This window comes from Salmo salar, chromosome 13, assembly GCF_965601325.2.
Source record: "Salmo salar chromosome 13, fSalSal1, whole genome shotgun sequence".
Lineage (NCBI taxonomy): Eukaryota > Metazoa > Chordata > Actinopteri > Salmoniformes > Salmonidae > Salmo > Salmo salar.
The window spans coordinates 110,535,412-110,550,891 of NC_138303.1; the positions used below are offsets into that span (position 1 = coordinate 110,535,412).

General features: G+C 43.7%; 1 protein-coding gene across 1 annotated transcript in view; it reads left to right on the top strand.

The window, feature by feature from the left end:
• Positions 1-7,331: 7,331 nt before the first annotated feature.
• Positions 7,332-15,480, top strand: part of LOC106568552 (methyl-CpG-binding domain protein 2) — a 120,356-nt gene continuing 112,207 nt past the window's right edge. The window contains exon 1 of the mRNA XM_045692658.2: positions 7,332-7,876. Within this exon, the coding sequence (XP_045548614.1) occupies positions 7,761-7,876 (116 nt within the window). The 5' untranslated portion in view covers positions 7,332-7,760. The remainder of the gene's footprint in view (positions 7,877-15,480) is intronic.

The following is a 15,480-nucleotide window of genomic DNA, read 5'->3' on the forward strand; positions in this document are numbered from 1 at the left end:
ACAGCATATACATTTGAAAAATATGACAGGGATATCACAAAAAAAGAGACTCTTATTTCCATTGTGGTCCCTAAATGACATAGTGCAAAAATGTTACAAAATGACATAGATACAGATACATTACATACAGTTGAAGTCAGAAGTTTACATACACTTAGGTTGGAGTCATTAAAACTCGTTTTTCAACCATTCCACAAATTTCTTGTTAACAAACTACAGTTTTGGCAAGTCGGTTAGGACATCTACTTTGTGCATGACACAAGTAATTTTTCCAACAATTGTTTACAGACAGATTATTTCACTTATAATTCACTGTATCACAATTCCAGTGGGTCAGAAGTTTACATACACTAAGTTGATTGTGCCTTTAAACAGTCAAATACTAATTGAGTGTATGTAAACTTCTGACCCACTGGGAATGTGATGAAAGAAATAAAAGCTGAAATAAATCATTCTCTTTACTATTATTCTGACATTTCACATTCTTAAAATAAAGTGGTGATCCCAACTGACCTAAGACATGGAATTTGTACTACTATTAAAGGTTAGGAATTGTGATAAACTGAGGTTAAATGTATTTGGCTAAGGTGTATGTAAACTTCCGACTTCAACTCTAAATACAGACACATTACATAGATACAGACATGCAAAATTGTTATATTGCTCGATCATTAGCCATCTTTAAAAATGATTTTTAATTGAATTTATGGTCGGCATGGCTTTGAGTTGCTGTGGCAGTTTGTTCCATCCAACAGCGCCGGTATGTAAAAAAGTGTTCTTACTGGATACACTCTTAAATTTAAACCAGACAATATCAGAGTCTCTGTCTCTGCTGTAGTATTGGATGACATCTCTAATATAAGTAAAGAATTGGGATAGGTACCTACCTGGTGGCTGAGTCAGAAATAATTATGTGGACCAGCCCATGTTGAATTAATATTACCCAGAAAGCCAGCCTAGCTGATTAAAATGCTTGGCCCCCAGATGAAAGTGGGAGCTCTGCCCCAGAGGATAGTCCCCAGACTGGGTGAGGAAGGCAGAGGTGCAGGCTCACGGGTAGGGAGCCATTACAGGGCAGCACCAGCAGGTCGTCGGTGGTCTCCACAGTGACCAGAACCATATTCCAAACTGTACCGTTGTGAACCATGGCGTGCACCCATAATCAAAGACTTTAGTATGACACTGTCAAGATATTTTGTAAGTCCGAGCAACGAATTTTATGTTTTGGTTAAAACCTTCAGGGCCATAGTCTCACCGGTCAGGTATCTATCCAATTCACACCCAAGGACTGATGTTTTTGGTGTGACCTCTGAGATGTCCACATTGACACTTAAACCAGGGGTCCTTGCAAGATTTACTCTGGAACCAAATAAGATGGATTTTGTTTTTAAAATATGCAGATAAAGTTTGTTATCTGCATCTTGAGGCTTTGTTCTTATGGGATACCAGTAGAGCAGAGTCATTCGCATACAAAAACAATTCACAAGAGCAGGCTGATTTCATATCATGAAAGTACAGTAGGAAGTGAAGTGGGCCAAGGATGCTCCCTTGCGGGACTCCACAGCTAATTCTCTTTGCACTAGAAAGTGTTCCATTAACATCCACCATTTGGTCTCGACCTGTTAAATAGGATTTAACTCAGTCAATGACCCTGCTGTTAAAACCTTGTCTTGTAGGGCATAATATTATGATCAAGTGTGTGAAATGCCTTCTGCAGATCAAACATTACCATTCCACAGAACTTTCCCAAGTCAACTTCTTTCCTGATAAAGTCAGTTAAAACAACAGTGGAGTGGGACTTTCTAAAACCAGACTGTAGGTCATATAAAATATTATTCTTGCTAGTATATTCCTTTATCTGTTCGTAAATTACTTTAGACCGCACACTCAAAATAGACACAGGTATATATAGTAGTTTCCCTTGTCTATTTTGCTGCCCTTCTTGTGGAGAGGGATCACTCTAGCATGTTTTGTATCTGTGGGAACTCTACCCTGCTCAATAGAGATGTTGATTAAATGGGTGACACAGGGGACAATAAGTTCAGCACCATCTCTTTAAAACCTGGCAGGGGTATTGTTGAGGTCTATAGCTTTAGGGCGGTTTAGTTCAGACAGTCTCTTGACAACTTCAGCCTGAAACACTGCTGTGAAGGAAAAGGCATCAGCTTGTACACCCAGCTTGGAGGAAACCCATAATAAGCACCTCAATTTCTAACACGGTAAGAAACTTGAAATACTAGTGCTTCACTATTATGAAGATAGATCAATGATTTTTTGGCTTTTTAGGTCATCGATAATATGGGATACAGAGAGGCAACAAAAAATAAGTCTAATTCAAAAATGATCTGCGGGTCCAGATAGGTTCCTCTGTGTTCTACCTGGTTCTGTCTCTCTCTCTATTCAATATGTGATGTTTTATTCCCTCAGCCCCGCTCAGCAGGATGAACAATGCAAGACGAGGGGGGGGGGTTCCCTGTTGTCTCTTCGTCAGTCCTTTTTTTGATTTGACCGCTTAGAGAATAAAAGCAACGGTCATTTGGGCTGCCCTTGTTGCCCCTATGAAGGGTTGTAAAGGAAGGAGGAAAGGAAGGAAGACAGGGGGCTATGATGATGTCATTTAGACATTTAAAAAAAAAAATTTTTTTATCAGAACAAACAAATACGGTTTATATTGTAGATTTTGTTTACATCGGAATAACTTCATATCAACCACCATCACACATCTCCTCTTGTTAGTCAGACTCATACAGAGACAGTCCAGACTGGCCTGACATCATGCTCCACATTGGGGTTCAGGTTTAATACAACCACAAGGGCCTTCAGGGATCAGGGGTGAGAGAGAGAGAGAGAGAGAGAGAGAGAGAGAGAGAGAGGGACCTTGGTAACAGTGGCTCTGAATATGATGAATCCTATAATATCTGTACACTGCTATCTAGAACCTAAAAGTTATTTAAAGACAAGATGGGGGCATGATCTGAAAATGTAGAAACAGCACAGTTAAAAAAAAATATATGTCAAATAGAAATCAAACTGGATGGACATCAGAAATAGATGGGAGAGGTTGAGGGTAGAAGAAGGACAGGACTAAAAAACAAACAAAATATAACAATAATAGTGAAGACATCGAAACTATGAAATATCACATATGGAATCATGTATTAACTAAAAAAGTGTTAAACAAATCAATTACTCTGTTACTCCTCGGGATGGGTCTGAGGAGCTATTTGGCGTAGCAGCTAGCTTAGCTGCTAGCTAGCTGCATATCAAGCTAGAGGGGTTTTCTTGAGGGCTTGAACGCAGCCCGCAACGTGGTTAGCCATTGAGGCTGGGATCGCTTATTGGCCCGGGTTTGTGGTTGTATAGATCCCTGCTGTTTGTTGTATTCAATCTTCCCTGTGACCTGCCCTGTCTGTAACTGGGAGGAGTAAAAGCGTAACCTAAGTTGCTAGCTACCATGCGCATGTTTACGGACATATTCAATCTCTCCCTAGCCCAGTCTGCTGTCCCCCACATGCTTCAGGACGACCACCATTGTTCCTGTACACAAGAAGTCAAAGGTAACTGAACTAAATGACTATCGCCCCGTAGCACTCACTTCTGTCATCATGAAGTGCTTTGAGAGACTAGTCAAGGATCATATCACCTTTACCTTACCTGCCACCCTAGACCCACTTCAATTTGCATACCGCCCCAACAGGTCCACAGACGATGCAATTGCCATCACACAACCTCTCTCAACATCAACAAAACAGCAGCGGGAGAACCCTCCTATCCACAGGACGGGACAGCAGTGGTGAAAGGGGAAAGTTTTAAGTTCCTCGGCGTACACATCACTGACAAACTGAAATGGCCCACCCGCACAGACAGTGTGGTGAAAAAGGCGCAATACAGTTCGACACAGTTTTGTCCAAATACTGGTAGATTCAGCCTTTGAAATAAGGTTCATGAAATCAATAACTTGCTAACATCAGATAACATTCATATACAGTGGGGAGAACAAGTATTTGATAACCTGCAAAATCGGCAGTGTTTCCTACTTACAAAGCATGTAGAGGTCTGTAATTTTTATAATAGGTACACTTCAACTGTGAGAGACGGAATCTAAAACAAACATCCAGAAAATCACATTGTATGATTTTTAAGTAATTCATTTGCATTTTATTGCATGACATAAGTATTTGATCACTTACCAACCAGTAAGAATTCCGGCTCTCACAGACCTGTTCATTTTTCTTTAAGAAATTCCTGCGCATGTCTCAAATCTGTTATACCAGGAGACAGTAGATCATTGTTCTGAAGCTGTATCTGTACCCATTGGATGCAGTGATCACTATAGTGGCAATATCCAGGAAAGACAAATAGTAAAAATGAAGAAAAACCCTAGAACGAGTAGGTGTGTCCAAACATTTGACTGGTACTATCTACAAATGAAGAAAAACCCTAGAACGAGTAGGTGTGTCCAAACATTTGACTGGTACTATCTACAGTGCTGTGAAAAAGTACTTGCCCCCTTCCTGATTTCTTATATTTTTTTGCACATTTGTCACACTGAAATGTTTCAGATTATCAAACAAATTGTAATATTACACAAAGATAACCCAGGTAAACACAAAATGCAGTTTTTAAGTTATAATTTTATTTATTAAGGGAAAAAAGCTATCTGAACCTTCATGGCCCTATGTGACAAAGTAATTGCCGCCCCCCCCCCCCCCGCCCCCCCTTGTTAAATCATGAATTTACTGTGGTTAATCACATTTTTTGGAAAGCTGAGTCCAATTTCACTAGCCACACCCAGGCCTGATTACTGCTAGACCTGTTGTATCAAGTATTCACTAAAATAGAACCTGTCTGACAGAGTGCAGTAGGACAAAACATCTCAAAAAGCAAGACATCATGGCGCAATCCAAAGAAATTCAGGAACAGATGAGAAACAAAGTAATTGACATCTATCAGTCTGGAAAGGGTTACAAAGCCATGTCTAAAGCTTTGGGACTCCAGTGAACCACGGAGAAAGCCATTATCCACAAATGAATAACATTTGGAACATTGGTGAACCTTCCCAGGAGTGGCCGGCCTACCAAAATGACCCCAATAGCGCAGTGACGACTCATCCAAGAGGTCACAAAAGAACCCACAACAACATTTCAAAGAACTGCAGGCCTCACTTGCCTCAGTTAAGGTCAGTGTTCATGACTCAACCATAAGAAAGAGACTGGGCAAAAACAGCATCCATGGCAGAGTTCCAAGGTGAAAACCACTGCTGAGCAAAAATAACATAAAGAATCGTCTCACTTTTGGCAAAAACATCTTGATGATCCCCAAGACTTTTGAGAAAATATTCTGTGGACTGACGAGACAAAAGTTGAACTTTTTGGAAGGTGTGTGTCCCCGTTATATCTGGCGTAAAAGTAACACAGCATTTCAGAAAAAAAACCCATCATACCAACAGTCAAATATGGTGGTGGTGGTAGTGTGATGGTCTGGGGCTGCTTTGCTGCTTCAGGACCTGGATGATTTGCTGGGATTGATGGAACCAGGAATTCTGCTCTCTACCAAAAAAATCCTTAAGGGGAATGTCCGGAAACATTTCAGTGTCACAAATGTGCAAAAAAAATAACAAATCAAGAAGGGGGGAAAATACTTTTTCACAGCACTGTATATATTTCCAAAAAATATATGAGGGATTGGAAATGCTGAAGACAATTACATTGATGGAAGCTACAATATTAAAGCTGATCTACTCCCTAAAAAACACTTTTATTTTTAACAAAAGTATTTTGCGACAGTGTGCACTAATGAATACGACCCAGGTGGCCATGCAGGCAGACTTCACAAACTGGGTGCTTTAGAAAAGTAAAACACTATCAAAGTCTACGACAACTCCTGCCTCCCATGGTATCATACCTCCCATGGTATCGTATCTCCCATGGTATGGTATCTCCCATGGTATCGTATCTCCCATGGTATGGTATCTCCCATGGTATGGTATCTCCCATGGTATCGTATCTCCCATGGTATGGTATCTCCCATGGTATGGTATCGTCTCCCATGGTATGGTATCTCCCATGTTATGGTATCTCCCATGGTATGGTATCTCCCATGGTATCATATCTCCCATGGTATGGTATCTCCCATGGTATGGTGTCTCCCATGGTATGGTATCTCCCATGGTATGGTATCTCCCATGGTATCATACCTCCCATGGTATCTCCCATGGTATGGTATCTCCCATGGTATGGTATCTCCCATGGTATGGTATCTCCCATGGTATGGTATCTCCCATGGTATCATATCTCCCATGGTATCTCCCATGGTATGGTATCTCCCATGGTACCTCCTCTGGTATCTCCCATGGTGCCTCCCATGGTATCGTATTTCCCATGGTATCGTACCTCCCATGGTATCTCCCATGGTACCTCCCAGGCCCTCTCCCATGGTATTGCACCTCCCATGGTATCTCCCATGGTATCTCCCATGGCATCGTACCTCCCATGGTATCTCCTCTGGTATCTCCCATGGTGCCTCCCATGGTATCGTATCTCCCATGGTATCGTACCTCCCATGGTATCTCCCATGGTACCTCCCATGACATCTCCCATGGTATTTCACCTCCCATGGTATCTCCCATGGTATCTCCCATGGTACCTCCCATGGTATCTCTTTTACCACTATTCGGCCAGAAGGTTGGGTTTCAGTTAGAAATTGTTTTGAGTGTTGCGCGAGAGCGAAGCTATTTAAAGACAAGATGGTGACATGATCTGAAATGGTGAAGTGATGAAAATGTAGAATGAGTTGAATATAAGAAATAGACTAGCCATTTTGAAGACTGCGTAAGACTATGCGGCAGTGGCAAACAGAACTACACCTTTTCAGATCGTTATTCTCAGAAAAAAAAGTACAATATTTAAATTAAATGATGGTGCACATTCATAATCGGGAGGAGTTAAAAGAGGAGATTCATCTTTAGAGGCTTGGTGTTGCAGCACATCATCACACGGCTATGTATAAGCCAATGCTAATACACGCAGAAACATTCACATTTGAATAATTTTCAGAAATAAACGGTTCACTTTGATAACTTTTTTTTTAATAAAAAAAAAAATAATAATAAAAAAAAAAAAAATATATATATATATATATATATTTAGGTTCATATTTTAGGTTCATATTTTAGAAATGAGAATGTTATTTGTCTCTGTAAATGTTGCATCACCGCCTAGGAAGGGAGGAACCCCGTAACAGAATTAGGAATTGGAAATAGGATCTGTATGGGGAAGTGAGAAGTGACGGGCCGCTCCACATAGGCGGGGCGTTGCCGGAGCGAGCGGAGCGGAGCGGAGCGGTGCGGTTGCCAGGCGCTGGGTCAGTGTGTGGGAAGTGCTGCGTTTTTCTCAACGTCACTGCCACCGCCGCGGTCGAAGCACCGACATACAATTGTCGTGTCTTCCTCATAGTTGTACAGTTGAAGATCAAAGAGAGGGGGGGTAAAAAAAACTGTCAAACCAACGATATAAACTAGAATCTATCTACCGAAAGTCCTCGATATACAATTGCGGAAATAAGAAGTTTCTAGTTTCGCTCTGGTTTATGTAGGTAGCAGTTGAAACGGGTTTTATTCTTTTTGATTTTATTTTTTAGGGTAGCTTCACGTTAGATCGCCAGGTCAGCTGTATTTATTAACACGTTGTTGTATACTTTAGCTATTTCGTCGGGCTTGAATAACGATTTGGGGTGATTCCCAAATATAAAAGTATTGCTAGATGATTATGGAGAAGAAGAGGATGGATTGCCCCTCTCTGCCACCGGGTTGGAAAAAAGAAGAAGTGATACGGAAGTCAGGGCTCAGTGCTGGCAAGTGTGATGTGTATTACTACAGGTAATAATCGATCGTGAAGATAGATAACAGTAACTTTATCTATCTTGATAAGTTCACAAGTTATGATAGTTACTTAGTTGTCTGATTAACTACAATAACTCTTTTTTTTTCCCCCCATGGAGAAAAATATGGGCTAAAGCTAACTAGCTAGCTAAAGCTTATGCTATGGGCACCCACTCACACTCAGTGGTCACAGTGTTGCTAGTTTATAATGCTATCAGTGTGAACATTGTAGCAACAAAAACTACACAAGTAAAGTAGCAACATTGTATTACCAGCAGAAGTTTAAATGTAACTTAGTTTAGACTAGAGATAGTGAGATTTTGATTTTATGAAAACTTTATTTTAGTCACTTGCATTCTTGACCTTGTCTCATCGTGTGATTGATATACGTGATGATCTTGATAAATGACACTTCTGAAACTGAAACTGTTGTTTGCAATCTAGGCTAAACCATTGGTACTCAGCCCACTGTCTAAAGTACATTATATGTGCCGCTAAATTCCTTGGAAATGTACAACACGGTCCTTCATAAATGGTCTATAAGCTATAAATTGGTGTCTATAGTTTTGGACTCTTCAAAGCTAAATGACAGTTCATCTTTTAATTTAGCTGTTTTGCTGTAGGCTCTTCATCTTCTTGTATATAGTCTCCACATTGACTCTGGTTCTTCAACTCATTGATTGGTTACCCAGTACAGGCCCCATCCAGTTTGTGGTCTAAGAAAGGTGTCCAACTTGTTGCTGACTATATGTGTGCCTGTGTTTGGAGGGGGAGTCAAGATTCAAATAATCAATACTATGAAAGTTAGAAATATCCCTTCCACCTGGGAAAATCTGACTGAAACGCAGGACAAGCAATTCTTTCTCCTCCCTTCGATCCCAATCATTCAATTATCTATCAGATTGAGACGGATTGATACCATTTGTTTTTCAGGCCTAAGATCAGGGTGGTATACTACAACTAGATGTTTTGGTTCGTTCAGAAAGATAAACTCAGATATATGTTTTTGGTTGTTGAGTCAAAGAGACCATGGCCATTTTCAAGTTTATCTGTCAAAAAAAATAAAAAATACAATGACATTTTGGCAAGTTAGCTGGCTAAGTCATTGATCTTGCTTTATAGTATACCCCTGTGTAGTGATCAGCATGAACAACAACTTACAACTGAAAACAACATACTAGGCCTTGCCCCCCCCCCCCCCTCCTCAGCTCAGTGATTTGAAGGCAATGCCCTCGGGCTGGCCTATTGCCTCTGGAGTGTGACTCCGGCTGCATCCTGGGGCCTGAGCCAATGAGCCTGCCTGCCTGTGTACTCTACACCCCTCCCTCCCTATCTATCACTGGTGAAAAACATGCCTCTCATTCTTATTCAAATGGTATGATCCCAGCAGCGTGTGAGAAGTGTTATATTTTTGTAGACCTGTGATACTGTGCAGCGTGTGAAGGTGTTGTTCGATGGTGTGTAGAACCTGTGATAGTGAGTGTGTGTGGTTTTTGTAGGACTGTGTGATAGTGTAGAAGTGTGGGGAAAGCAAGCGAGGCCTTTGTGATATTAACGAGCGAGGTCTTTGGACAGTCTCAGGTGCGGCCTTGTCAGTGTGTATCTAGGTGGTTCTGACATCCTGTAGTGGCCGGATCTGTGTTTGTCCCTTCTCATGGTGAGCGAGAGGGAGAGAGAGCTGCCAACAACAGGGACTCTGAACACACACTGAGGAAGAGCAGACTATTCTACGCCACACAGCAGCTATCCACTTCGATTGGTTGCTAAGCGGAAGCTTTTGATCCCAGAATTCCATGTGGTGACGCTCCATTTTAAAACTCCTGTCTCAACAACAATGACTAGATTTATAGAATAAGCTGTAGCACTGAGGTTGTGTAGAAAAGATTGTCGGCCGGGTTTCCCCTTGTAAAATAAATAAATATATATATTAAAAAATAATGTTTTTATTTAATTTGAAAACACAATTCAACTGCAGTGAAGCCACTTAACTATCCAAGACCCCCCACAGTCCCCACTCCCAAACCCTGCCCCCCCCCATCTCCACCCCCCTTCCAGCCACCATCCCCTTCTTCACAAAGCGAGTTCTTTGCATGTCGTTGGTGCGTGGGATGCTGGGGGAGGGGTGTTGGGGGAGGGATGTTGGGGGAGGGGTGTTGGGTGGGTTTGTTTAAGGTGCTGTCTGTGGTTGTGGCTGTGTTTTCGCGGAGGGTAGGGTTGTAAAAAGACCCCACACTGTTGGTTGGTGCTCGTGTTAATACCCCCCCTCCCTGCTCACTCAGCAAGCTAGGTTAACTGTACTCGCTCCCCAGCCATATGCTGCATGGCTTCTCTTCACACCTGGGATCAAATGAAGAGGTCAAGCCCACTTCCTGCCTTCATTTTTCACTCTCAAACTGATCTTAGATCACAGGCTGACGCTCATCCTTTTCAAATCAAAGCTAGGTCAGTTTGGATAACCTATCAGTCATATCTGTGTCTTGGCGTAGGCTACCTGTGGCTCACAGTCCGCCACTTCCCTCTCTCTGTTTATTGTTCTGCCTCTACCTTCATGTCTTCTCCACAGTAATCAAATGAACCTGAAGTCTGTGGAATGAACCAATAATACAGTCGACATTTCTGAGGTCTGTGAAAACGATGTGTTTGTACTGAGTTTCATTAGGAGATTAACGAGTCTTATGTTTTGTTGACCAGCTGACTTCCAGAAAGAAAAATGAAAAAAAAGAATAATCCATTCTTAGAATTATGCTAGTTCAGTATTCCCATAAACGGTGTTGTGTAATGGAGGCGGGGCCTCAGGAGAGGACGAGCCTAGTACCGGGCTAGTCCATGGAATGACATGTGGCTGTGTGGGGATGTCGTCAGCAATCTCTCAGCTATATATTTCCGCTTCTCTTCAGCCTCTAGTCTTGATAGTGATGTTTGTTATGACTCAGTCATGAGCTGTGTGTCCTAAATCACACCTTATTCCCTACATAGCGCACTACTTTTGACCACAGCCCTATGCACCCTCGTCAAAAGTAGTGCACTATATAGAGAATAGGGTGCCATTTAGGACACACATGCCCTGCTAGTGATGTTATTATGACTCAGTCAGGGTTTGAGTCATTCTGATCTGATCTTCTTCACACATCCCCTCAGTCAGCTTGGTATGGCAACTGCTCAGCACCAGACCACAAGGCGCTACAGAGGGTAGTGTGTACGGCCCAGTACATCACTGGGGCCAAGCTTCCTGCCTCCCAGAACCTCTATACCAGGCCGTGTCAGTGGAAGGCCCTAAAAATTGTCAAAGACTCCAGCCACCCCAGTCACAGACTGTTCTCTCTGCTACCGCACGGCAAGTGGTACCGGAGCGCCAAGTCTAGGACAAAAAGGCTTCTCAACAGCTTCTACCCCCAAGACATAAGACTCCTGAACAGATAATCAAAGCGCTACCCAGACCCCTCTTTTACACTGCTGCTACTCTCTGTTTATTATCAATGCATAGTCACTTTAACTCTACCTACATGTACATATGACCTCAATTACCTCAACTAACCTGTACCCCCACACATTGACTCTGTACCGGTATCTCCTGTATATAGCCTCCACATTGACTCTGTACCGGTACCCCCTGTATATAGCCTCCACATTGACTCTGTACCGGTACCTCCCTGTATATAGCCTCCACATTGACTCTGTACCGGTACCCCCTGTATATTGCCTCCACATTGACTCTGTACCAGTACACCCTGTATATAGTCTCCACATTGACTCTGTACCGGTACCCCCTGTATATAGCCTCCACATTGACTCTGTACCGGTACCCCCCTGTATATAGCCTCCACATTGACTCTGTACCGGTACCCCCTGTATATAGCCTCCACATTGACTCTGTACTGGTACACCCTGTATATAGTCTCCACATTGACTCTGTACCGGTACCCCCTGTATATAGCCTCCACATTGACTCTGTACCGGTACCCCCCTGTATATAGCCTCCACATTGACTCTGTACCGGTACCCCCTGTATATAGCCTCCACATTGACTCTGTACCGGTACCCCCCTGTATATAGCCTCCACATTGACTCTGTACCGGTACCCCCTGTATATAGCCTCCACATTGACTCTGTACTGGTACACCCTGTATATAGCCTCCACATTGACTCTGTACCGGTACCCCCTGTATATAGCCTCCACATTGACTCTGTACCGGTACCCCCTGTATATAGCCTCCACATTGACTCTGTACCGGTACCCCCCTGTATATAGCCTCCACATTGACTCTGTACCGTAATACCCTGTATATAGCCTCCACATTGACTCAGTACCGGTACCAACTGTATATAGCCTCCACATTGACTCTGTACCGGTACCCCCTGTATATAGCCTCCACATTGACTCTGTACCGGTACCCCCTGTATATAGTCTCCACATTGACTCTGTACCGGTACCTCCTGTATATAGCCTCCACATTGACTCTGTACTGGTACCTCCTGTATATAGCCTCCACATTGACTCTGTACTGGTACCCCCTGTATATAGCCTCTACATTGACTCTGTACCGGTACCCCCTGTATATAGCCTCCACATTGACTCTGTACCGGTACCCCCCTGTATATAGCCTCCACATTGACTCTGTACCGGTACCCCCTGTATATAGCCTCCACATTGACTCTGTACCGGTACCCCCTGTATATAGCCTCCACATTGACTCTGTACCGGTACCCCTGTATATAGCCTCCACATTGACTCTGTACCGGTACCCCCTGTATATAGCCTCCACATTGACTCTGTACCGGTACTCCCTGTATATAGTCTCCACATTGACTCTGTACTGGTACCCCCTGTATATAGCCTCCACATTGACTCTGTACCGGTACTCCCTGTATATAGTCTCCACATTGACTCTGTACTGGTACTTCCTGTATATAGCCTCCACATTGACTCTGTATCGGTACCCCCTGTATATAGCCTCCACATTGACTCTGTACCGGTACTTCCTGTATATAGCCTCCACATTGACTCTGTACCGTAACACCCTGTATATAGTCTCCACATTGACTCTGTACCGTAACACCCTGTATATAGCCTCCACATTGACTCTGTACCGGTACCCCCCTGTATATAGCCTCCACATTGACTCTGTACCGGTACTCGCTGTATATAGTCTCCACATTGACTCTGTACCGGTACCCCCTGTTTATATCCTCGCTATTGTTATTTTACTGCTACTGTTTAATTATTTGTTACTTTTATTTTAAATGTTTTACTTAACACTGTTGATTAAGGGCTTGTAAGTAAGCATTTCACAGTAAGGTCTACACTTGTTGTATTCGGCGCATGTGACAAATAAAATTTGATTTGATTTGAGATAGAGTTCCTCTCTTCTTCCCACATCACCCTCAGTCAGTCCCAGAGATGGAGTCCCTCTCTTCTTCCCACATCACCTCAGTCAGTCCCAGAGATGGAGTCCCTCTCTTCTTCCCACATCACCTCAGTCAGTCCCAGAGATGGAGTCCCTCTCTTCTTCCCACATCACCCTCAGTCAGTCCCAGAGATGGAGTCCCTCTCTTCTTCCCACATCACCTCAGTCAGTCCCAGAGATGGAGTCCCTCTCTTCTTCCCACATCACCTCAGTCAGTCCCAGAGATGGAGTCCCTCTCTTCTTCCCACATCACCTCAGTCAGTCCCAGAGATGGAGTCCCTCTCTTCTTCCCACATCACCCTCAGTCAGTCCCAGAGATGGAGTCCCTCTCTTCTTCCCACATCACCTCAGACAGTCCCAGAGATGGAGTCCCTCTCTTCTTCCCACATCACCTCAGTCAGTCCCTCTCTTCTTCCCACATCACCTCAGTCAGTCCCTCTCTTCTTCCCACATCACCTCAGTCAGTCCCTCTCTTCTTCCCACATCACCTCAGTCAGTCCCAGAGATAGAGTCCCTCTCTTCTTCCCACATCACCTCAGTCAGTCCCAGAGATGGAGTCCCTCTCTTCTTCCCACATCACCCTCAGTCAGTCCCAGAGATGGAGTCCCTCTCTTCTTCCCACATCACCTCGGTCAGTCCCAGAGATGGAGTCCCTCACTTCAACCCACATCACCTCAGTCAGTCCCTCTCTTCTTCCCACATCACCTCAGTCAGTCCCAGAGATGGAGTTCAGTTCACTGCTTGTGTTCTCCTGCCAGAGTTAGTTGTGGTTTGACAGAATAATTTAAATGAACCTCCTCTGGGCATACTAGCCACTGCTGCTTTGATGTTCCAAGAGCGGCTTGCATTCAAAACAATCCCAGGCTGTGGGAAGGTAGGCAGGGCTGAATACAGGTATCTGAGGCAGAAGGCAAGAGTCGGCTGTTGTGAGACTGTGGGATCGGGCTCTGTGTGTTAGGCTAAGTGGATAAGGTTTGTGACAAACATGTTTTTATCTGTAGTCGTTCTCTATGTGAAGTGGGCCTACTCGGCATTGCTGAGACTTGAAAGGAAACTTGAGGTGAATTGAATCTCTTCAGACTGAGACTGAACGACTAGACTCTTGAGGTGAATTGAATCTCTTCAGAGTGAGAGTGAACTCCACTAGACTCTTGAGGTGAATTGAATCTCTTCAGACTGAGACTGAACCCAGCTCGACTCTTTGCCCTCAGAGGTTTGTAGAAGAGTAACTGAGGTCAGTAGTAAATATCAGAGGTTATGGGATTACTACTACTCAGTGCTTGTCCTCATAGGTCACTCACAGGTCACTCACAAATCCCCCCCCCCCCCCCCCCCACACACACACACATGCATACATACTGCCTCGCTCTGCCTGACTGTGAAGCTGAAAGAGATGCTACAGAACAGAACAACACTGTATGACATGTGACCATGTGACCATGCTTACCAGGATATAGAATGAAACCATGTGACCATGCTTACCAGGATATAGAATGAAACCATGTGACCATGCTTACCAGGATATAGAATGAAACCATGTGACCATGCTTACCAGGATATAGAATGAAACCATGTGACCATGCTTACCAGGATATAGAATGAAACCATGTGACCATGCTTACCAGGATATAGAATGAAACCATGTGACCAGGGAGTTTGTGTAGGCTACTGCTTACTGGTTTGGTAACTGCTTGGCTTCCGACCACAAGGCGCTACAGAGGGTAGTGTGTACGGCCCAGTACATCACTGGGTCTGAGCTTCCTGCCATCCAGGACATCTACACCAGGCGGTGTCAGAGGAAGGCCCTAAAACTAAAAATTGTCAAAGACTCCAGCCACCCAAGTCATAGACTGTTCTCTCTGCTACCGCACAGCAAGCAGTGCACCAAGTCTGGGACCAACAGGACCCTGAATAGCTTCTACCCCCCAAGCCATAAGACTGATAAATAGTTAACCAAATAGCTACCCGGACAGCCCGCATTGACCCTTTCTGCATTGACTCATCACTTACACTGCTGCTACTGTTTACTATCTATCCTGATGGCTGTTGTTTACCCCTAACTTATACATATATTTACATATTTACCTCAATTACCTCGTACCCCTGCACATTGACTCAGTACTGGTACCCTGTGTGTATATAGCCATGTTATTACCTCCTATCCCTGCACATGGACTCGGTACTGGTACCCCTTGT